This window comes from Aythya ferina (genome assembly GCF_964211825.1).
Source record: "Aythya ferina genome assembly, chromosome: 26".
Classification (NCBI taxonomy): Eukaryota; Metazoa; Chordata; class Aves; order Anseriformes; family Anatidae; genus Aythya; species Aythya ferina.
This window is the reverse complement of record NC_140324.1, coordinates 5,017,635-5,040,193: the sequence shown is the minus strand read 5'-3', so window position 1 is coordinate 5,040,193 and position 22,559 is coordinate 5,017,635. Positions and strand designations below refer to the sequence as shown.

At 48.3% G+C, this 22,559-nt stretch overlaps 1 protein-coding gene across 5 annotated transcripts; it reads right to left on the bottom strand.

Moving 5' to 3' along the window:
- Window positions 1-1,859: 1,859 nt before the first annotated feature.
- Window positions 1,860-22,559, bottom strand: SLC25A42 (solute carrier family 25 member 42). Of its 5 annotated transcripts, XM_084498928.1 has the most exons (9): window positions 14,305-14,463; window positions 14,123-14,207; window positions 13,635-13,757; window positions 11,900-12,011; window positions 9,568-9,593; window positions 8,564-8,730; window positions 7,809-7,925; window positions 7,160-7,311; window positions 1,860-6,861 (listed from the first exon to the last, which is right to left on the bottom strand). In XM_084498928.1, exons 3-9 carry the CDS (start codon window positions 13,716-13,718, stop codon window positions 6,536-6,538), a joined length of 984 nt encoding a protein of 327 aa, XP_084355054.1. In that variant the 5' UTR covers window positions 13,719-13,757; window positions 14,123-14,207; window positions 14,305-14,463; the 3' UTR covers window positions 1,860-6,535. The 5 variants fall into 5 exon arrangements, with proteins under 5 accessions (XP_084355054.1, XP_084355053.1, XP_084355056.1 ...); XM_084498927.1 differs by lacking the exons at window positions 14,123-14,207; window positions 14,305-14,463 and adding an exon at window positions 22,495-22,559; XM_084498930.1 differs by lacking the exons at window positions 14,123-14,207; window positions 14,305-14,463 and adding an exon at window positions 18,896-19,391.

Below are 22,559 nucleotides of genomic sequence, written 5' to 3'. Positions count from 1 at the left end.
CGATGGGTGCTGGTCCAGCTGCATGAAAAAGGATTAGCAGGTCTGGGCTGCTCAGAGAAAAGGAAAGGGGCTCTGATCCTATTTGATAGCCTTGTAATGGTCTTAATTCCCTCTTGCTAAGGGCCAAGATGAGAAGGCCGCCCTTTGCCCGGTGTTAACAGGGCTAATCCAGACAGCCCTCCTCCAGCTGCTTCCCCCAGACCCAAAGTGCAGCCAGCCCTTCTGCAAAAAAAAGGGGGGAAAACCTCCCCTTTTGCAAAAATCTGGGGAAACTAGCCCAGAGCAGCACCCTTGACAAGCCACAAGGCGAGGAAAAATTCTGCCCCAGCAGCGTTGTCACCAAGAAATGGGTGGGAAGGTGCAAGGACGGAGATTTCCCCCAGGGCCAGGAGGCAAAGAGACTTGTTCCAGCCTGCACTGTCCCATTAAAGGCCAGTCCGACTGCCTTGATGGCTCATTTATCTAATTTTCCCTAAGCATGTGCAGGAAGCAGCCGGGGGCTGAGCTGGGGGAAGCGGTGGCAGCAGGAGGAGGGTTGCTAGGGCCTGGGGTTGTGCTGCAGTCAGACATGCAGACAGTTCCTCCCCAGAGATCTGCCCAGACGTGACCCTCTCAGGCGGGGACAATGACTGATAGACTAGCCAAGAGCAGGAGACAGATCCACAGGCACTGAAATTGGGCCACATCAAATAAAATGAAGGAGCCCCCCGTCTTTCTCTCCCCGGCATTATTTTACTCGTTGCATCTCCGCTTTATTTAACGTTTTGTGGTGCTCCCCAAAGGGCTCTCAGCAGAGCAGGGGGCAGCTGGGACCAAGAGGTTTCGTGCTGCCAGGGCTCTGCTGCCACCAGGATTCAGGCTGGCACCCACATTTGGCCTCGCATCGCCCCCTCTCCCATGTGTTCACACCTACCTCCAGCTGCCACTGAGCAGCACTCGGCCAGAAAACCCAAAGCTCGGGGAGAAGGCTTCGATGGCAGTCGTTCCTGGAGGTTTTCCTTGATGCCCCAGAGCAGGGAGGAAAGAAAGCAGTGATCCCTGCCTTCCCACCCTGCTTCCATGCAAAACGGGATCCCCTCGTTACTGCCTGCGTCCTGCAGAGCTGCTCCTGCTTGGGGCAGCAGGAAAAATTGCGAGCACAGCTCGCTGCGGGGCCCAAACCAACCTGGTGGAGATGCTAACCTCGGGCAGCAGGAGCGAGGAGCAGCTGGGCCAGGTGGAGGGGGACAGCGCAGCACGTGAGGGCTGTTCTCCAGCTCTCAAAGGCTCCCTGCAAGGTTTGGTGCAAATCTCACGGCCTCCAGGTCTCTGCTTCCCCAGGGATGCAGCCAGGACATCAGCTCAGCCCTGCCTCGCAGGGAGGGCAGGATCTGTCCCCGCTGTGGGATCTTTTCCTCACAACAAGAGCACGCCAGACCTGAAATGCAGCTGAAAGCCCTGAAAACCCCAAGATCTGAGCAGGGCTGAGCAGCAGCCAGGGGACCCCAACTTCAGGGCAGCCGCTGGGCCATGCCTAAGCCGACAGTGCCACCTGCTGCCACTGCACACCCGTCCCCGTCCCACACCGCGGCGCTGGGGACGGGGACAGCAAAGGCTTGAAAACAGCCCCAGAGCTGCTCGCCCCCCTGCTTCCACACGAAGCCACATGTGCATGACCCCAAACACCAAAGCGTGCACTTCCAAGGGAGCCCCATGCACAGGAGACTTGCAGGGCCAGGCAAATGGTCGGTCCCACAAGAAGAACCCCCAGCCCCGACACCCCCGTGGTTAATCCCTCGATAACCCACCCGTGTATGCCGGGCCCCCTCTCTCTGATGAGCAAAGTCCAACAGGAGACAACCTGAAAAAGAGCCTGCAAAGTCAATTAGATTTTTTATTAAATATACATCCTCTCTTGGCACAAATCTTAAAATATATAAACATTATATAACAAAGTGTCTTCACTGCAATAAAATAGAACTCCAGATCCAAGAAAAGCAGTCCAAATTGACGCGCGCACACGCACACACACACACCGACGGGGAGGACACGTCCCGACAAAAGGCATTTAACAGTGTTTGTGCTAATATATGCATAGACCACACAGGCAGTGAGCAGTGCTGGGAAACCCTGTGTCACACGGCGTGTAAGGGGGAGGCAGAGGGAGCAGGAGGAAGCGGCCCCTACAATAAAAAGGCTGTTTTGTAGGACGGCCACCTCCTTTTCTCTGGCCCAGTCCGGTCAGGGAGGGTCTGTGACGTGCCCTGGCTCTCCACAGAGCCTGAGGACGCGGTCAGACACTGCACAAATGGCACGGGAAGGATTGCACGGCGTTGCCTCCCCTCCTTCCCACCTGGAACTGGCACCAGACACGCTCAGGGTCGCCACAGTGCTTCTGCCCAAAGTCTCCTTTCGTGCCTCACCTGCTTTCGTGTTCGTGCCACCACAGAGTGAAGATGACAGTGCTCGAGTCCTTCTCGGTGGAAGGCTACAAAAACAGAAGTACCACTACTCTTCCAGAGAAGGCAGGGAGCTGCTCTGGAAGAGCTCTCATCGAGTACCAGTGCTACACCACGCCACCCATCTCAGGGCTGGCTGTGACTTCGTGCCTCATGAGGCCGGGATTCCCCTTCCAGTGCTTCCACCACGGTCCCACCAGCTCCCAGCCTGTCCTGCCGGGGAACTGGCGGGGCACGCAGGGCAAAGGGATCTGCAAGAAGCCAGCTCAGGTCCCACCTCTGGCATACAAACCTCCCTCACCCGACCCTCTGAGCCTCCAGAAGTACAAGCTCTCCCCGAGCTGCCGACCCAGCAAGCAGCCACCGTCACAGAGCACAGTGAGCATCGCGTGGAGGTACCGACAGAGGACATGACAAGCAGCATTTCAAGCATGTGCAGAAGGAAAGGCGCTAGACTGGGCAATTAATTCAAGAACCTTTCAAGAAAACCTCCTGCCCCATTCCCTAGTGCCTTTAACTTCTTGCCCCCAAACGGAGGTATCCTTGCCGGTGAGCAGGAAGCCTCGTTGGGCTGTTTCAGGGATCGCTGTCAAAACTGCAGTTTTGTCATTTTGGATGCATTTCATTGGACCTGATTTTCTCGAAGTGCTAGTGCAGGACTAAAGGTGCAGAATCAGGAAGAAAGGGAGAACGGACGAGAAGAAATAAGCACGAACGAATGTTTGGCAGTAATGCATTAGAGAACATTAAGATACGTGAGTTGAAAATAAAAAGCAAGGAATCTGAGAAGAGCAAAAGGAAAAAAAAAACAAATCAGAATTTGTGGTAGTAAAGTAGTCCTAAAGAAAAGAAGGACTAGAGGATATTCCTGCTAGACTTGTCTTCTTTCTCAGACCTAAAGGCAACAGACCTTCCTTGCCAGCACACCACAGGCACCTTCCCATTCCAAATCACCATGCCCGAAACTCCTCAGGCACTCATTCCAGGCAGCACAGAGATCTGGAACACGTCACAATTCATGCAAGGATTAAGAGACAGGAAGAGAACGCTCCGTTTCTCCTCTTCTACATTCAAATCAGATTTAAAAAAAAAAAAAAGAAAAAAAAAAAAGAAAAGCTATTTAAAACAGCCCAAAGCAGTAACACAGTTACTCTTTTGCCCAAGAAACAAAAGCACCAAAACCATTACAGACTGAATTCAGATCTGCCTCTGAATGAGCGCTCAGCCTGTAAAACTTGGAAAACCACGTTTGGCTAAAAGTTCGTTGAATTAAAAGCAGGTGCAGCTGCTAATTAAAGAACAGCTTCTCTCAGCTCAGTACTTCCAAGCCTGGCTGTACTTCAGGTCTCCATTCTCAGCTCGGGGTCCTGAGGCCCTAGACGAGCTGCTCGCACCGCTTTCATGGTGCAAGGGGGAGCAATGCAAGGGCCGCCCAGCCAGGAGCTGTCTCCTCCACAGTTTTCCTGTTCATTTAACACATCAGCTGCACTCCTGATGTGGCAGAAGGTACCCCGTGCAAATCCATCCTCCTGTTCGGTCCCAAACAAGAGGCTAGTCATCCAGTGTAAATCCTTTCTTAGGAGCCAGGAGGAATTAAGCCACCTCTGTTGCCCCAGGGGTTCAGCGATGCTCAACACCTCCTAAGACAAGGTCTGCTGCGCTCGCCTCAGACTGGGAGCCGTACTGGGAGCAAAGCAGCCTGCTCAAGCTTGGACGCCACAATTCTGCTCCCTTTCCTGTTCATACAGTGGCCACCAGCTGTGCAGAAAGGGCCGTGCCTTGAACCAGCAGCTTCCAAGCTGAGAGAGAACTTGGCATGGATTGTACTCACAGTCAGACACCCATACACACGTACACACAGTCAACCACCAAACTCTCCTCGGTCTGTACCTCACTTTTGTGGTAGGATGCAACTGCCTTAGTGTTTCCTCCCTGGGCCAAACAAGAGAAAGACAAGAGCAGAAGTTAATTGGCTTCTCCATTGGAGAAAAGAAATCAGAGCTCTTGCAAAGGACTAAACCTTTCACCCAAACGAAGAGGACAGCTGGTAATCTTCCACTGACAACGGGGGCAAAAAAAATACACAGATTTCATGGCTACCATCTCTGAAGCCTCTTAGGACAACACCTAACATTAATTACAAGGTAAATCAGTGACTGCAGTCAAGTTTCACAAGGGAAATCATCATCATCTGTGGGCTTAGGGGCAGAAATTACTGAGGTTAATACCTCGCCCATCCACAACCATTAAAGTACGATCGACCCCGTGTTTTGGGATCAACACGCGTGCTAATACTTCAAAATGCTGACTCTCCACTGTGACCACAAAATGGAAGCACAGGTGCTCGATTCCTAGGGAAATATTTGGCATTAGAAGCAAGTTATGCTCCAAAGAACAAGTGCAAAGACAAAAGAAAGGCGAAAGCTATTTCTACCAATTGTGCAATTACCTCCATTCCCATTAATAAAGCCGTGACACAAGGCTCGAACTACAATGGCTAAAATATATACACCAGAGAAGAACAGCTTTTAAATTATGCCTTATTTTTCTTTTGTATGTTATCTCCCCTCTACATGAACTGTATCAGCTGGAAATGGATTTTTAATCTTGGCTCGTGGAATCGGATTCGCAGAGAAGTCTAAAGCTCATTGTGACCTCTCTTGCACTCCAAATTTAATACAGGAACGGAACATAAAACAAAACCACCCTCAAATCTCCGTTTCTCTGAAGCCTGACTTGAAATAGAAACAATGAAAGGTACTTTACCATTCATTTTCCGATTGCAACTGGAAACGATTGGCACTCTATTTCATTTTTGAGGGGTCAATACTGATTGGGGAGCCCATTCTCTTGAGGACACAGTCCAGAATTCCAGGAACGAAACCAAGTGGGCTCAGGTACGGACTAACGAACAGAGGTGATGCAACCTACAAAGCAGGCAAATGACAAGAATGTTGTTCGGAAGCAGGGCCAGCAGCTCGAGGTGACTACTAGGCTGCCTTCACCAGACACAAACAGCTTGTCAGGGTAGCTAAACCTGCATCACATGTGCATCTTTGAGATGTTTGTTCTTGCAAAACGCATAAAGCAGCGACAATAATACTGAAAGATATAACTGCTTGGAATTTAAGAATGTAACAGTTCTTTTTCTCGTCTAGGGCACAGCCTTCCAAATCCCTCAGAAAATGCTGCCTTTAAGACCACGACAACAATGGAAGGGTTCAGATGGCCCAAAAGCACTACTGCAGTTTGCTTCAATCCAGTTTGTGAATCCAGGCACAGCTCCTAGTCAACGACACTGACAACAAACATAAGAATTTGATTTACAAAACTGCTCAGAGCTTTCCTCCCCTGCTGTCTACAGTCTTTGGTAATCTCAGAGGGACACTGCAAGCAAGGGATATTTTATGCAACTCAACCCAGAAATGAAAAGAACATTAGAAAAAGGGCAGCATTTCCAGCCACAGCTCACATTCAACTTCCAGAACAAAAGAAGTGACCCGGACCTGTTAAATCCTGCTGCGTCCTGTTTTACAGAGACCAGTGCTTACAGGTCAGAGGAATCTGGAATTCCCTACAGATTAACTGCAATATTGCACTTGGCAGACTGCCTCCAGCTCACACATGTGCAGTAAGAGCTGCCTACCAGGAGTAGCAGTCACTTCCCAAATCCAGGAGTTCACTCTAACAGCACCGAGTCCTTTCTTTCATCATCCACCACTTCACCTGCCCACAGAGACCAGGTGAGGAGCCAGCAGCAGCACATGTTTGTTTGAGAGGCTCCACTCCTGGTATCAAAGAGTAAGACATAAAGGATGAGGCAGCTACTCTAGAGGACACAGGTCCGCAGAACAGTAAGAAGAATTTCTTTTAGGAAAGGGTTAGTTTCAGGTTGAGGTTTCCAAACACAGAGGCTCGTTAAACAGAAAAAAAAAAGGGGAAAAAAAAAAGCCCATCACCACCACAAAGTGAACAAACAAACAAGAAAGATAAAGTTCTCAGCTGCAGGAGAGCACGTACAAAGTGAGGGAACACTAGCATTGCTCTTTCTACACGTGTTGTACTTTTCTCCAGCCAGGGCTGTGGGGATTAAGCTACTACCTTTCAACATTAGTGCTGTGCTGTAATTTACGGAGAAGGATCTGCGTCAGGTCAAAGGTCGTGAAGCTTATTCCCACTGCAATTGGACCTTTGACCCAATTCATGCTGAGTCCTTTGTACAAGCCCCGGATTAGTCCCTCTTCTCGTATAATCTCCTGCATGGTGAGAAGGATGGAACTGTACGTGTGTCCCATAACCCCCGCCGTCTGCATCCGTCGGCGAACCACATCCAGGGGGTAGGAAGCCGACTGGCCGATCAAGCCTGCACAGGCACCAAACAGAAGGCGCTCCGGAGGGGATGGCTGAGATTTCCCGCTGTGATCTGGGAAAGAGAAAGTAGCAGAGGGTGGAAAGCTGCTCGTAATAAGCACGTGACTAAGGTCGAGTGGGCCGGGAGCCAGAGGGAGGACTGAGCACCTCCTTGCTCCTGAGATTTCGTTCCCAGTTTGGGGGTTAGCTGATATGGGATATACCCAAATCCGTTCTGCAGTCAGGACTTGCAGAGGAACAAGGAGGTGTGAGACGGAAATACTACGACTTACACCATTGAATTCAAACACCTCAAATTGGCCAAAAGCCTATGGCATTTCATCTGAAAGCAAAGAAAAAGTTGCTTTTACCTGCATGTAGTTTCTTCAGCGTCTCATAGGTGAAGAAGCTAAGCCCGGCATATGGAATCACTCCAAGGATGGTTGGTGTAAATCCTCTATACAATGTCTTCAATCCTTCCTCTCGGGATATTCGGATGAAGACATGAACAATATTGCTGTACCTAGCACGTGGACACAGGAAAACCAAATCTGCGCTAGTTAGTGCCTGCACATACGGGTCGTATTTCCAACAGGACTTTCTGAAGGATCAACAATTAATTAATTCAGCTCTGAGCTCATCAGACAGCTCAGAAAGGATTTTAGAAGCCTGTCTGCAAATGGAGAAGCCCAGTCACAAGCTCTCCTGTAGCCCTATCACAATGTGCTATCCTGTCTATTAGAACTCTTCCAGAGGCATTGTGCCAGCTGGCCTCCTAGCAGGCCAACAAATCAGTTTTTCTAGTGAGATTTTTGAGTCTCCATCTCCTTCCAGTCCGAGAACTAAACAGGGCTGTGGTCATTTCATCAGTGCTCAGACCCACACGGTAACAGGTTTCTTACAGCAAAGGCTCCGAGCAAGAAGTGACCCAGAAAATGGGGGGAAAAAAAGTCATCTGACCTTAAAAGAAAGTTCTGCGTTTGTTCATGGTGCTAATACTTGCTTTCATTAGGCACTTACATCTCCTTCGGCGTGACAGCCATTCGAGCACGGACCATATCCAAGGGGTAGGTTAACATGGCAGCCGTTGTGCCTGCCAGAGAGCCAGCAATGAATCGAGGAAAGGGTGTCAGCGCTCTAAAGTAAGGTGAGAGAAGAGACCAAAGAGATCACCTGGAGCTGGTAACGCTACGTGGCTTTTCAGCACGGCTCTACTCTGTCAGCTACTGAATCCCTTCCCTGCCTGTGGACTGGAGAGAGCTGGGGTGGGATGGGGTGAAGCTGCTGTGGTTTGCCACAGCTGTTCAAGACTGAGGTCTTAGAGGACAGAAAGCCTGACTTGGGGGTGTCTCAGACACTACATGCCCAAGAGCAAGAGGCTCAGGCCACATGCACATAGAAAAAGGGCTCAGGTAACAGCACAAGGCTGGATCTCGTTGCTTCTCCTGCAAAGAAAAGCTCTTTGTTTTGCCTGCCCACTAACAGCACAGGGAAGTGCTAACTTTATGTCTAGGCCACTTCTTGCTCATGCCTCTAGAAAACAGGGTCTTCTCACCAGTGTTTTCCCTGTGCAAGACTAGAAGCCTTTTGCTCAGCCCCCTCACAGGTCCTGTTTTGCAAACCTATCACGAAAGAAGCTGGCACAACTCTGTACCAACAGCTTTCAATTCAGCAAGCCTGCAAACAGCAGAGAAACGTGCTCCCTCCCTACGACCTACGGTCCCACAAACTGCTCCATCTTCCTCTGCAAGGATCAAAGCCGTGCTGCGTCTTACTTTCCCTGGAAGCCGTAGTAACTCCCCAGGAGCTGCTTGTACTCTTCGTGCGCGCAGAACTGAATGGCAGCATAAGGGATCACACGGACCATGGTGGCTGAGTTCCCCCGCCAGAGACTCCAGAAGCCTTCATTGAGGTAGGTGCGATAAATCAGCCTGTAGGCTTCCTGCAGGCAACGGATCAAAGGTCAGAGCAGGAGATCATGATAAGAGGAATCCAAACAATAGAAGGGGGGAAAAGGTGACCCTATAGCTTAACCTTTCCAAATCCTCCTTCCCCCCATAACCTCAGTAAGCTGGTATCAGCTGTTTACACTCACAACCCCGACTCCAGAAAGAGACAGCTAAAACCTCTGCTCTAGGGAGACGGATCAGCTACATTAGAGAAAAAAAAAAAAAGTGGAGCTAGGAAGACAGTTTTACATTCACAACATCTTCATTTTCTCTCTGAGGGCAAGGCAAAGAGCTGGACTGATGATGCACAAACCACTTTTCCACCCAAATTAATCCTCTTAGCATAAGGCAGAAACATTTGGATTACACATATTAGCACAGCACACGTGGAACATCTGCAACGCACATGCAACAAAACATCCAGCAAGCCACGACTGCAATCAGCTCCCAGGTTCAAGTTTCCTATGTATTCTGAAACAATTCCAGTGATGGCTGAGAGGGAAAAAGCAATCACTAGAGGAGAATTCCTAGCAGAATACAGCTTGGAGGGAAGCCACATTTACTGTCAAAGGTAGAACCTGGAGCATGAGCGAGGACTGAGGCCCCTCAGTGCTTGACGATGAGCAAAAACATTAACAAGGAAGAGTGCTGTCCTAACAGTATTATAATTAAGTATTATATACTGTTTCCAGCCCTCTGTGCTCTTTCACTATGAGTGCTGCTAATAAAACCTCAAACAAGGATGTTATATACAAACAAAAGGTGCTTTTAGGTCTATTACTACTATTAATCAAACACTTCAGGACAACAGGAGACAGACATCACCTCACCTTGGCAGAAAATCTTTTTGAAGACACTAAAAAGAAAAAGCGAGTATTAGGTCTTGCAATACGTTTAGATTGATTAAAAGAAACCATACAGATATTTAAGGAATAAAAATAAAAGCAAAAGAATGAATGCAAGGAAAAAAAAAAAAGATTCTTTATAACAAAGAAAAAAGATTTCCCAAACACACTTCAGCAGATGAGTTCATTTTCCCACCTACTTTTATGAAAATGCTCAGTTTGTCACTTCTTAAAGCATTAAAATTAGTGAATAACAATTGCAATAAAAAAGGAACACCCACAACCGATTTCAGTAGAGCATTTCCACACTCAGGTTCCAGACTAATGCCAGAATCCAGCCAAGAGCGGGTCTGTTTAGCGAGGCTCCACGCAACAATGGTTTCATCCTAACAGAACTCAGATGAATGCTCAGCTTCTTTTCTTGCATCCATTCAAATTGACAGCATCTCTTTAACTATGTAATACACAAGGCATTTGGAAGCAAGATTTGTTTGGCATACGGCAGCTCTGTTTTGTAACATTCCTACTGCAGGAAGAAAACCCAGGCTAAAACCCGAACAGCAACGCTAATGAAACGTGGTTCCAATTAAGTGTCTATTGCAGTTTCTTTCAAACTCCTTTGAGACTTGTAACCTCTCAAGTGTATCAAACAATCACATGCAAATACATTTTCACCACACTGCTCCTTTATGCAATTCAAACTTTTTTTTTTTTTTATAGAACTAAAAACACCTCAATGACCACTTGCAGCTGACTCTGCAATGGAAAAGAGTCTTTTCCCCAGCTTCCACAGGAAAACTCCTCAGTCTCTCAACCAAGGACCTTCCTAGCTCACACGACCCGAAGATGCTTTCCCTTTACCCTTTCTGTGAAGAGGGCCTGTAACAAAACCCTTCAGAACAGTGAGAGTAGGAAATCCATTAGATAACAAGAGGATGGTCAAAACAGGCAATTTTTAGTCATATCCTTTGCAGCAAGCTAAATGGGCCAAACCAAACAGGTCCTTTTATAACACTCAGGCCTGTGCATGTTAATGGTGATTTGCACGGACAGCTGTTGACTCACCCCAGTTCTGCAGTTTCCATCTCACCTCTGATCCTGACATTTCCAACCTTAGATGAACTACAGAGCCTGCTCTGGTGAGAAAGCACAGCACGTCCTCACTGCTACAGAAGCAGCTGGTCGCAGACGCAATCCCAGCCTGCGCCCACCCAAGGCTTTAGCTCCCCACAGCTGTAACGCCCTGATCTATATCCCTTCCATTCCAGACCTCGGCCCCTGCTATGCCAAGAACGAAAATCATGTCAAATGAAAGTCAATTTCAAATTAAATCTCATCCAGGGATTAGAGTAAACCTACCCAATTCGTTTAATCTGGGATGGCAACCAGATTTAAAATTCTTGGCCTCGTAAAATGTCTGCTGCATCAATCGATTGCACCTCTCCTGCTGGGACAATCAACATCGCTGATGGCTCCTGCACTGAACCAGGGGAACTGGAAAGAACCCATCAAGGGGTTGAACCCCAAACCCCACTAAATGCATGAGAATTTCCTATTCTCATCAGCTGGATGGCATTTTCAGTTCCACACTCAGTTTATGGGCTCCAGAAAGCATTTTGTAACACAAAGCTAGGTACGCCAGCTTCATTGTCTCTCACAGCACTTTTCATAATTAACCTCAACTCTAACCAAACCAATTGAGCTGGAATACAACACAACTCTTACTAGGGAAGACTGCACACATTTGAGCAGGCACAGCCTGGCATCCAGCCTGAAGGAACTCAGACAGCTCAATTGCATCCTTCCAGTCTCACCACATCCCCTTACACTGCTCCTTTTCCCTCCTGAAATTATTTCTCCAAATTGAACAAGCACAGAAATGTGAAATGATACCAATAATCCCCTCAAACGCAGCCTTTCCAGTGTCTGTTTATTCTGCACTCCAAAGCTCTGCCTTATGTCACAGAGCACACACAGCCACCCAACGCTCACAAGCCACAGTCATCTGCCTCCAGCCAGCAGTACGTGCACCCGCATTACACCAGAATAGCAAAACTCCTGCTGACTACCACAAGACTTGGATCCAGGAGCACGGTCCAGACGAACAGCTGATTAACATCTGCAATAATCCTACCAGAACTCAAACAATGGGTTTCCAGACTCGATTCACTGTGGTAATGTCGCTACTCTGCCTGCATCCTGCCAGGTCTCTGCAGGTCGAAGCACTGCAAGACAGGCTGGCCGGACAGGTTTGGTGCTGGTTTGGATTCTGCTAACAATAAAGTAAGAGTATTTTGCAAAAGCCAGCAGGACTTACCTTGAAACATGATTTTTGTCCTATCCAGTGGAGCTACTGCAGTTTTAGCAACAGCACCAGCCAATGCACCAGACATCAGGGAGTTGAGAACCTTCTTTTGCTCCTGGACGCCCTGCAACAAAACATTGTTCAGTGTGACACAGCTGATCCTAAACAGAAGTTGTAATATTTACCTCCACCTAAGGACATGGATGAGCCAAACTCAGGTGTGCACACCCACATTATCCTGCAATCTCACTCCTATGAGCAAACAAACTCTGGTACAGCAACGCCAGACACTCATTGCACTGTGCCCCCAGAAATGCATCTCATCGCTGCATTGCCCTGAATTGGTTTGTCATGTTGTTTGCAAGAACTTCCCCGTCCCTTCCAGCCCTGTATGAGAATGTTCTCATTTCTATTCCTACCTGCCAACGGAGGTAGGAATGCTTTTCAAAAAAGCAAAAAAAAAAAATATCTTCTCAACACTCAACTAAAGAGTTCTCTTTCCTCTGCAAAGGTGCCAAGGATCAAGAACATTCTTTAGGACTTTTGTTTTAGTTTCCCTTCAACAGACAAGGACCACCAGCTGGCCATTTTCAGCTACTCTACTTCTCAGACAAAATCTCTTCATGAAAGACTTGAGACAGCTAAAAAGCAATGCCAGGATTTTGGAAATGTCAACATTCCCTTCAAAATGGCAAATTCCAAGCACAATAAATTCCTGGTCAGTTCGTTAAGAACCACGCTCAGATTTGCCTGCCAAAATGCCAAGTTCCTAGGTCTGCCACCTCTCACAAGCACTGTTTTCTCCTGATTTCTAAAAGCTAAGTCACTAGCTGCTCATGTGCTCATGATTTAGCCATGTAGAGAAGTTAAATTTCTCTCTTGCCCTTCTAGTAACACACAAGCCTTATTCCTACATTGTCCCCCAGATCCCAGGAATAAAACAAGACAGGCTTCCTACTATGATAAATGGAATGGAAGCGTTTCTGTTATTGACATTCCTGCCACAGCTCATATTTATAAAGCAGCTATCTTCTCGTAACACATGGGCAGAAAGCAAGTAAATGACTTGAAATCTAACACCGTGAAGGTTACGGACTGAAAGACAAGTCAAGCCCGGGCTTAAGAACGTTAACTTTTGATGTGCTTTGTGTCTTCATAGAGGAGTTAACTTTTTTTTTTTTTTTCACACCCCCTCAGAATGCTTCCCAGCTAAAAAAGTTAATTTTTATTACAGAAATACATGGTTCAGTTCAATTTTCCTGTCCAGTCTCTGCCTGTTGGGTGCCAAATGCAAGGTTAGCCACGCACAGGCAGCGCTGTGTGAACTTCAGCCTAAGTTCTGGCCTCACACCTCTAGCGAGGCAATTCCACACGAGCAGAAACCCTGATCTAAACCAGAGCAAGGTTCACTGCAACTTTCTCTCCCCGTGTTTCTAAGAGGAGCCTATTACCAACAGCATGAGCAGGGAAGCAATGCTTATGGCTCTCTTCCCAGCTCTGCCACTGAAGACATAACAAGACGTAACCTTGAGCAAGGAACACAGCCCTGCCTGCCTGTCAGCTCCCAGCCTCTTCCCAGAGGGCTGGAGCTCCTTGGCTGTCCTGGGAAAGCCCAAGTTGCACGGCTTATGCATACACTGCAGCTCTTTCAGGACTCCCCAGCTCAAATCTCACTGAGATGCTTCCTTTAGAGCAGCCACCCTTCTCTCAGCCCTACTGCAGGCATCCCCAAAGCCCCTGCTCTTACCTCTGAAGGAAGATGAGTTGATATAGCTGGCTCCACATCCTGCCGTTTGAAATCCACTTGACCTTCTCTCACACCATTACCCATACCAGTTGCACTTACAAGCGGGCAGAAGACCTACGGCTCCTACGTTGAAAACAAGAACAAAGCAAGCGTTAGTGTCACAAGCAGTGAATACCCCAGTAATAAAAAAAAAAAAAACAACAACAACAAAAAAAACAGGGCAGGAAGGAAGGGGGACTGACTCACAGGGCCATTTTCAGCAGGAAAACCCCAGTCCCAAGCTCCCAGAAGAGCCTTCCTTAGAGGTGCAAGGACATGTGTGAGAGGGACAGGGGGAGGAAGGTGCTTTGGTGCTATCTTAGAACCGTGCCATTGACCACATTCACTCATCTCACTCCCTAAAGAACTCAGGTGCAAGTTTCAAAATCAAATGCACAGTTTCTAGGAGCTAAGAAACAGATCCTGTTCCGCCCTCTTCCACTGCTTACAGGGAGGATTTTGGTCTCTGCCCGTTCTGACTGCTCTAGATCATTCAGATATTGGAGAAGACACGCTGAAATTTAAAACCCAGGCCTGGAAAATGGAAAAAGTAGTCACAGCAGTCCATCCAGAGAGCCTGCCACAAGCAATTGGAGGTTATTTTAAGGAACAGATAGCTCCAATGCCTCACACGTGCCACAAGGGCTATTTTGATGACAGTGGTGATCTGGCTGAAAGCAGCGCGGCGGTGACTTCAGAACTCCTTTTCTTCCCAGCTGCAGCGCACGTGTGCTCGTGGCCAGTGAGGCAGCGTGCTTTGCACAGATGTTTCTCGCTGCGAAACAAGCTCTCGTTTGTCTGGTGAAAGGAAAGGTCAGCCTAACCTGGGCTGCAGAGCTTACATGCAGAGATAGCTTCGATTTAAAGCATTAGCACTTCAGCATCTGGCTCTCTAGTATTTCTGCTTTTTTTTGATGCAAGTTTTCATCCTGAGTTATGCAGAAAGGAAAGGGCTAAAGCCTGAAAAACTTGAGCTCGCACAAAGCCGGTCTCCCCGTTTTGAATCTATGCACAAACGGGGCGTAACAACAAAGATCAGTTTTCTAAGTGACAAGACCGCTCCAACAGCCACTCTGCCCCATCTACAGCTTCCTTTCAAGGAATGCAATATTAGGAAATCTCAATTCCCCAACTGCTCCCCGGTTCTAGCACAGCTTTCCTCGCGTGTCCTCCAGCAAGTTGCTTCATCTCTGCCCCGTCTGATGCCTAGGAAACCCACGGCACAACAGCTTGCTTACTTGGAAAGGCTGCCTCAAGATCTTTTTTTTTTTTTTCCTTTTTAACAATCTCGAGCCGTTATATGCTTGTCAGCACCTTTCATACTTGCTGACCTATTTTTTTCCCCCCACATCGCTCTCATAAATTAGTGCCAGACTTCACTTCCAAACCCCCTTGGTTGCAGCGGAGATATTAACGGAAAGCCAGCGCCAGATCAGCTCCGTCTGTACTCGTGCATGACCAATTTGTGATGATGAAGCTAGGCATGACCCACGCGCTCACTCCAAGGGAGGACAAACACGCCTGGGTGTCTTTAATAGCAGACATCACTTGCTAGAGCTCCGGGAAGACACTTATCAACGTGTTTACAACTCCTGAGGGTGTTTTCAAAAAGAGGAGCTCTCAGGATGCTGCTCGGAGAGTAATAACTCAAGGTTTTAATGAAAGATAACATCTGATAGTCGGAAGCACGACCTAAACGGCATCACCATTTGCACCTGACGAGTTCTATCGTGGACACTCGGTCACATCAGACTGTGAACCAAAATTCCTGTAAGGCTCAGGACTGAGGATGATTCGTAGCACTGCAGAGAAAAGCACTTCATTAAATTATTTTGAAGAACACAGTCTGTTGATTATTCCTAATTACTGTCTCTGCTTATTTCCTTTCCTTCTCATCTCTTGTACCCGGGAAATTTATTGTAAAGTGATATCTTTCAGCGAAAGCCTGAGAGAAATCACAGGCAGAGATATTATCCCCAGCTATTTCAAAAAAAGCAATGTAGGTCACAATATCAGATTTATCTCTACCAAAAATAAACCCACCAAAATAGAACTCACGCTAAAGAGCTTAGGAATGCAATCTACAACTTTGTTTTAAAATGTGATTTTGAAAGATGATTGAGAAAGATGACTAAAAGGAAATCTCAAATACTAAGCTGCTATTATGAGGCCTGGACCTATTTTAGAACATGCACGTCCGTGAAGATCTCCATTTACTCGACAATATTCTCTTTGATACTCTTCAGAGCTGCTCTGTTCTTTATTTTTAGTGCCTGATGCCCTGATTTACCAACACCTGTCTATATGCTCAGCTTTACACATTAAAACTGCCCACGTGCTCCACAGGAATATAAGCCCTAAACTTGCAGAGCCTTAAATGCAAAAGCAGTATTTATTAGTTGTATTCCCATTTGCCTGCTGCAAAGCAACACAAGATTTTATTTTGGACTTGGGCTGGATTCTGACTTTGTTATTAACCAAATCCTGGCTGTTATGACTAATGATGCACACCAGAGACAGAGAATAAAGCCTTGCTTTTAAGTTTCACTGTGAATCTGAAGGGCCCAGCCATCAGAAACCAGACATTATCTTGCATATATATATATATATATATATACACACACACACACATATATATCAGGCTCCTTCATTAAGTAATTCACAGAAACCCAATCCGGAGCAGCTGGACATTTTTAAAATCTCTGTATTTTGTATAGACACAGCCATTCCTTACACTCCCAAAGCCAAGGGAAACAAGAAAAAATAGCTGCAGATCAGACTGGCTTTTTATACCACGCTTCTGTGTTATTTATATTGTAGTTACATGAGTCTGTGTCACATATCTGTAGCCAGACTCCTCGAACAAGCTGTAGAGCAAAGCATTCCCCTAAAGAATGCATAATCAGAAAGGAAAACTGCTGGCGAATGCAGGTTCAAGAGTTAAAGGGGCTTCATGAGTAACATCCACCGTGTTTTTACAACAAAGCTCACGAGAGTTTATTGAAAGCACAAAGCACTTCCTCTGGCATCCAGTTTCAACTCCACCAGAAAACAAGAAAACGTTGCCTGTAACTCAGCCATGCTAATTTGCAAGGCAGAGATTAAAGCTCATTTACCAAGTTGCAAAAGAGGGAAGCTCAAGCCCTCCCTTCTGGCAGCGGCACCTTCACAAGCCGAGGAACTTCGCTGCCGTGGTCTCTTTCCCGATCGTCCTTTGAGCCCGGGACTCTTTCTAGAGACGCTGCCCGGACCCTGGCAATTGCAGGAGCAGCTGTGTGCTAAAGCAAGTTCCATTCTCTGCATACCACGAGACGCACAGAATATGCTCTGCACATTAAAAACCGGAGCATTGTTAGCCTTCCCTTCCCATTCTCCCAGCTCTCTCTAGCGGCACTTAATGAATACCTGAACAAGTTCAATCAAGCTGTCAAATTGACTCGCTGACAAGTTAGACATTCTACTTTTCTTGGTGGTGATTTTGATTAAAAGGACAGGCGAGACAGAATCAAGTTATTCAGATGATAAAAGCAACCTACTAGGAAGAATGTCTTACAGGCAGGTGCCAGTTCATTGCCCAGAGCAGGGGGGGATTCAGAGAAAAACAGCTCCAGCTCTCCAAGCCACTTGTGAATCCAATCATGTTCGAATGAAATAGCTACAACAGCATCATATTTGAAATTACACAGCCTTAAGATAATTAGTTTCTCATCAGAAGAACTAACGCACTTCGGAGACCAGCATCACAACTGAGGATTGAGCCCAAGTTCTCCAGTTGGGGCGTTCAAAATTAAAATCACATTGCTAAAGAGCAGGCTTGCAGCTCGTCGTGCCTTTGCCTATTTCACAATTAAAGGTTATTTAGAAGTTGGACTTCAGGTCACTACGACATGACCAGCCCCAAATCCCTCCTTTATGTATTTGGCCAGGTAGATACACACGTTCCTGTAGCAGCCCAGCCCCAAAAACCTGCAGGAAGAGCAGGCAGAGGAGGGTGCAGGGCTGAGCTTTGCACTAAACTCACAGCTGGCTGAGGGGACGTCACGCTCCTCATCCTCTCCACGGTGCTCCCGTTCTGCCAGCACCTTTGGCAGACCTGCAACTACCTGTTTATAGCAAAATGCCTTAACCGCGAGAGCAGCCCCAGTCATTACGGTTTTCACAGTAGTACGCGGGCAGAAAACAGCAGAAGTCTGGGCACCCAGCCCAGAGGCTGGCTGGCAACGTGTCATTACCAAAAAAACATGTTTGTCTGCTACTCCCCGGTGGAATTTAGACCTGTCACAAAGCACTAAGATTTCCGAAAGAATGTCATCTATCCAGCAAGAACAGCAGATAGATTGCAAAGCAAACAGTCATCACCAGCAGCTATCTGAATGCTAACGGCTGCTAGTTTCTGTGAAATGTTTGCTTTTTGCTCAGACGACCCCAGCAGCAATTACAGGGGGAGTTTAAAGCACTGGACATGGGAGTGCCTGGACAGACAGGTAAAGGTAAAACCACACCACTTCAGCATCCACGAGATGCTGTAGCTCTGTGCCACACGAAATGCACTCCATTCATGAGACGGGCAGAAGAACTCAGCCCTGCTACCCACTTCTCTCTCATCACCACCAAAAACACAGATTGTTATCTGCTCCTGAGGACAGAAAGCAGGCAGCACCCAGGAGCTCGTAGGATTTTTTTATTCACTGCCTGGGAGTTGTGAGCAGCTTGTGAAGCAGGATTACGGTAGCCCTGGCAGCACGTTCCTGCCATTAAAACGTGAAGAGTAAAAAGGGATCTCTGCAACCATCACATCCACGTGGCTTCCAGCCCAGAGCTCTTCAGAGTTTACCAGCACAGAGACGGGCCCATGAAACACGTGGACTTAGAACGACACAAAAACAAGAGACAAATGCTGTTTTAAACCAAATAAATTCAACCCAGATAAATTCAAATTGAAGGACTTCATTGCCTATAGCATAACGAAGACAGTTCCTTTAGGTTTTCACTTGCTTATGCTTTCTAAAGACCTCGTAATAACAGCAGGATTTCTGCTTAGCCTCTGATACACAAACATTTAAACCTCTCTTCCACGTGGTTCCCCAGATGATGTCCTCGAGAAGGAATACACGGACTGCTGTGAACTGCACAAACCCGATTCCACAGCTGAATCACCGAGCTGTAGGGCTTGGAAGGGACCTCAAGAGACCACCAGGTCCAAGCCCCCTGCCAAAGCTCACCTCTGGGGCCACGCACTGATCGACTCCACGCAGGTAAAGTCGCTGGGATGACTCCGCTCAGACACATCAGCTTCTCGTGTTACTCCAGAGCTATCCAGTTCCTTAGTTTTCCTCTTTTATTGCGTTGTTAACACCACTTGATAAAAGCATATAATTAAATCGGGGGAAAAAAAAGAAAACCGAGAGAGTTCCCGCAGAAATCTTCACACGTTTTTCCCAGGCAGGCTGAAGTTAAACAGTACCCAGGGAAGTCACTCAATTAGGTTGCCTTCAATTGTTAAACTGAGCAATTGAGCCTGACAGAGAAAGAGACGTGGTAAGAGCGGAGATTACTGCAGCCTTAAATTCACCCTTGGAGCAAAAGCATCTCAGAAAATCACAGAAAAAAGGGCTGAAACACTCAGAAGAGGGGGATCAACTATAACTAGACGGCCCCCTGAGGTCCATCTTTGCCTTCCAGTTTGATTAAGCCATTAAAAATCAAAACCAGATATGCCCTGCAGACTCAGCTCTCTTCAGTCACATTCATCTTGCAGTTGCATATAAATCTGATCCCAAAACATTAGCTCTGAGTAGTGCGTTGCGTTTTTCCTTTAAAGGCCTGTACAGAAACTGTCAGCATGACTTTAAAGAATCATTGACAATCTAATTAAAAGACTCACCAAAGGATAGTATCTGGAAGTGTTTAATTTTTCACATGCTTCCTCAGCTCCAAAGTACAAAACGAACGCTCCTCCTCCCTCCCTCAGCCAGGGAGGACTCAAAGCTGCCAGTAAATCAGGATGAAGATACAAATTCTTTGCATGGTTTTAGATTACCTGACTTCAGGCAGTTGCTGAGCACTGAGAAGCAATATCTAAACCTCTGCTAGCGAGGACAGCTTGGCTATTCACAGGAGTCTGGGAGATTCACGTCTTGAACTAAGCTTGGAACGAATGCATGAGCCACGAACAGAGGAAATCTTGGCAAGACAAAACAGTCTTCGGTTTGAGAGAGACAACTGTTGCTGGGAACACCTCGACAACGCTTTCCACAGCCAAAAAAACGAAGCCCAGCTCTTATCTGCAAGGCAGACAACCGCTTTGTCTGCAGGGGACTGAATGGCTGAGGCCTTCTGCTGAATCCACTCCTTTTGTCAGGCAGGGATCACCTCCCTTTAGAAACAGAAGGCAGCAAACAAATAAAACAGGCACACCAGGTCCCGAAGTGCCAGATCCCAGCAGAGTCGAAATTTCTGACCTCAAACTGAGATTATCTGAAACACAAGCAATAACACGAGCAATCTTCGCCAGGAGCCATTTCAAAACAGTAACTGGTAATTACAGTCTCAGCTCTAAAATCATCACGGTTTAAAACGCACGTGGAAAACAGAACGAGCCAACACCTCCCATCATTAAGAAGAAGCCACAGGCGTCCCAAGCAGGTGACATTTGCCAACCTCAACGCTTTCCACATCGACTGTTGGATTCAGGCCAGGCCACGAGTCCCACCCCGCTGTTGCAGTCACCTCTTGCACACAAGCAGTTGGGGCAGAGCTCAGCATCCCTCTGCGTCGATCGAGGTTGTTAGCCCAGCGGCACTAACCCTCCCACGACACGGACACACCATCATTAACTGCTCAACAGCAAGGAGGAGCAGATTTAAAGCGTAACTGGAGAGCAGAGCAGTCCTCCAGCACTCGTTTTTTCTCATGACCTGGAGTAAGTTGTTGGCATTTCAGTTCGCCTTTCTGTAACAAGTGATCTCCCCTCATAAAAGGGTCACCAGGAAGATTTATACAGCATTTGGAAAATGGGAAACACTGCAGTGGGAAGTATTGGCATCAGTTTCATGTAAAGAAGGTGTAAACCTAAATGCATCTTCATCCAACGAACAGCAAAGTCACTCAAAAAAGTCCCTTCGGGTTCCTGAGCTTTTTTTTTTCTGACAGCAAACCTGCCTGACCTGTACCAAGCCCATCTGCTTCATCAGGTAACCACGCACCCAAGGCCACAGCGGTGCCCGCCTTGCATTTTTGGTGACCTCTCCAAACAAAGCTTCGTTTGGGTAAACATACCCAAAACCGCGCGTTCTCGGTTGGGCCTGCCTGAGCCAACGCACGAGCTACAGCTGCAGGTCAAGCAAAAAGAGATTACTGCAGCTCCTGACTCATCCCACGGCGCTATCGGGAGCTGAAATCCTCCTGCCTGAAGCAATCACCGGGGCCAGAGAGTTCCTGCTGAAATCCAACACCAAGGACAGTCCCGTCCTGTCCCCCTCCACGGCAGCTCTCTTCCAGCCCAGCCTGCAGAGCTCCTAAATGATGATTTTAATTCGTGTTCAACATTCACAGCCCTGGTGGGATGGAGGTGAAGATGCTGAGAGTCAGCCCTGGACCCAGCCCTGGCGCTCTGGATGCCCAGCCCTAGGATTATTTTTAAGCAGGCTCCCCCACAGGTTGTTGGTGTGGCTCCACCGACCCGCTGGTACCCTTATTACTTGCTCTCCCTTCCTGCAGCTGTTTTCTAACACCCACAGGCGCCTCTCCTTTTCCTTGACGCACACCCTCCTCCCAAACCAGAGGCACTTAAAAACCAGCGTGTTTTCCAACACTCTAAATCCACCAAACCACGCAGGAAAACACGTCGCAAAAAGCACACGGCATCCAGAAAAAACCCTGCAGTTAGCGTGTTTGAAGCGTAAGAATCCAACCAAAAAGAGCCAAGCGCTGGCAGGCTCCAAACCCTCTCTAAATTCACAGCCAGCGGGAAGGGGACAGCCAGGCAAACCCAAACAAAGCTTCACCTCCTCCAACCTTCACGTTAACACAGGTTTTAGGTCAATAAAGGGACTGGGGAAGCAGGTGCCAGGCTGGTGGGGCAGCAGGTTACGCTGCAACGCTGCCACGACTCCCATCCCGAAATATGAAGGAAAATCCCACCTGATAGGGAAAAACGACCCCGCTCTGCAACTTGTGGCTTAATATAGGGTTAGATAAAAGCGAGAAGGCACCGAGGCCCGCGTTTATCACCCTCTGCGCCCCCTGACACCCACCCCACAGCACAAACACCTGGCGCTGGGGGCTCCAGAGGTGCAAAAAAGCCCCAAACTGCTCATTTTTGAACATCCAAGGGCGCAGGCGGAGGCGTGAGGGTGCCCTCCTGAGCCCGGCGTCCACCCAAGGGCTTCGAAGGAGAAGCGGAGCCCGCCAGGAGCTCGCCTCAGGCACCGGGGGGGGCACGAAGGGCACCGGGGGGGGATAACGGGGCTGGGGGGGGGGAAATGGGGCAAGGAGAAACGGAGCGAGGGGGTAACAGGGCCGGGAAATGAGGGGGTAGCAGGGTAAAGGGGTAACGGGGCCGCCCCCGCAGCCCCCCCACATCCCCTCAGCCACCCCCGGGCCCCCTCAGCCGCCCCCCGGGGTCCCCCTCACGCCACAGGACGGCCGCAACCCCCCCCCCTTCACCCCGTCCCCGTGAGGCAGAGAAGCGGCGCAACCCAACCGACGTCCCCCCGGCCCTGCCCGGGCTTCGAGGCCGCGGAACCGGGCGGATAAAGCCCGGTCGGGGGCCGGTAGCGGGGGTTTGGGGGGGGGGACCGCGGTCCCGGCCCGCACTCACCGGGGCTCGGCTCCGCTCCGCGCTCGGCTCCCGGCCGCCAGGCCTCCTCCCCCCGCCCACCCCCG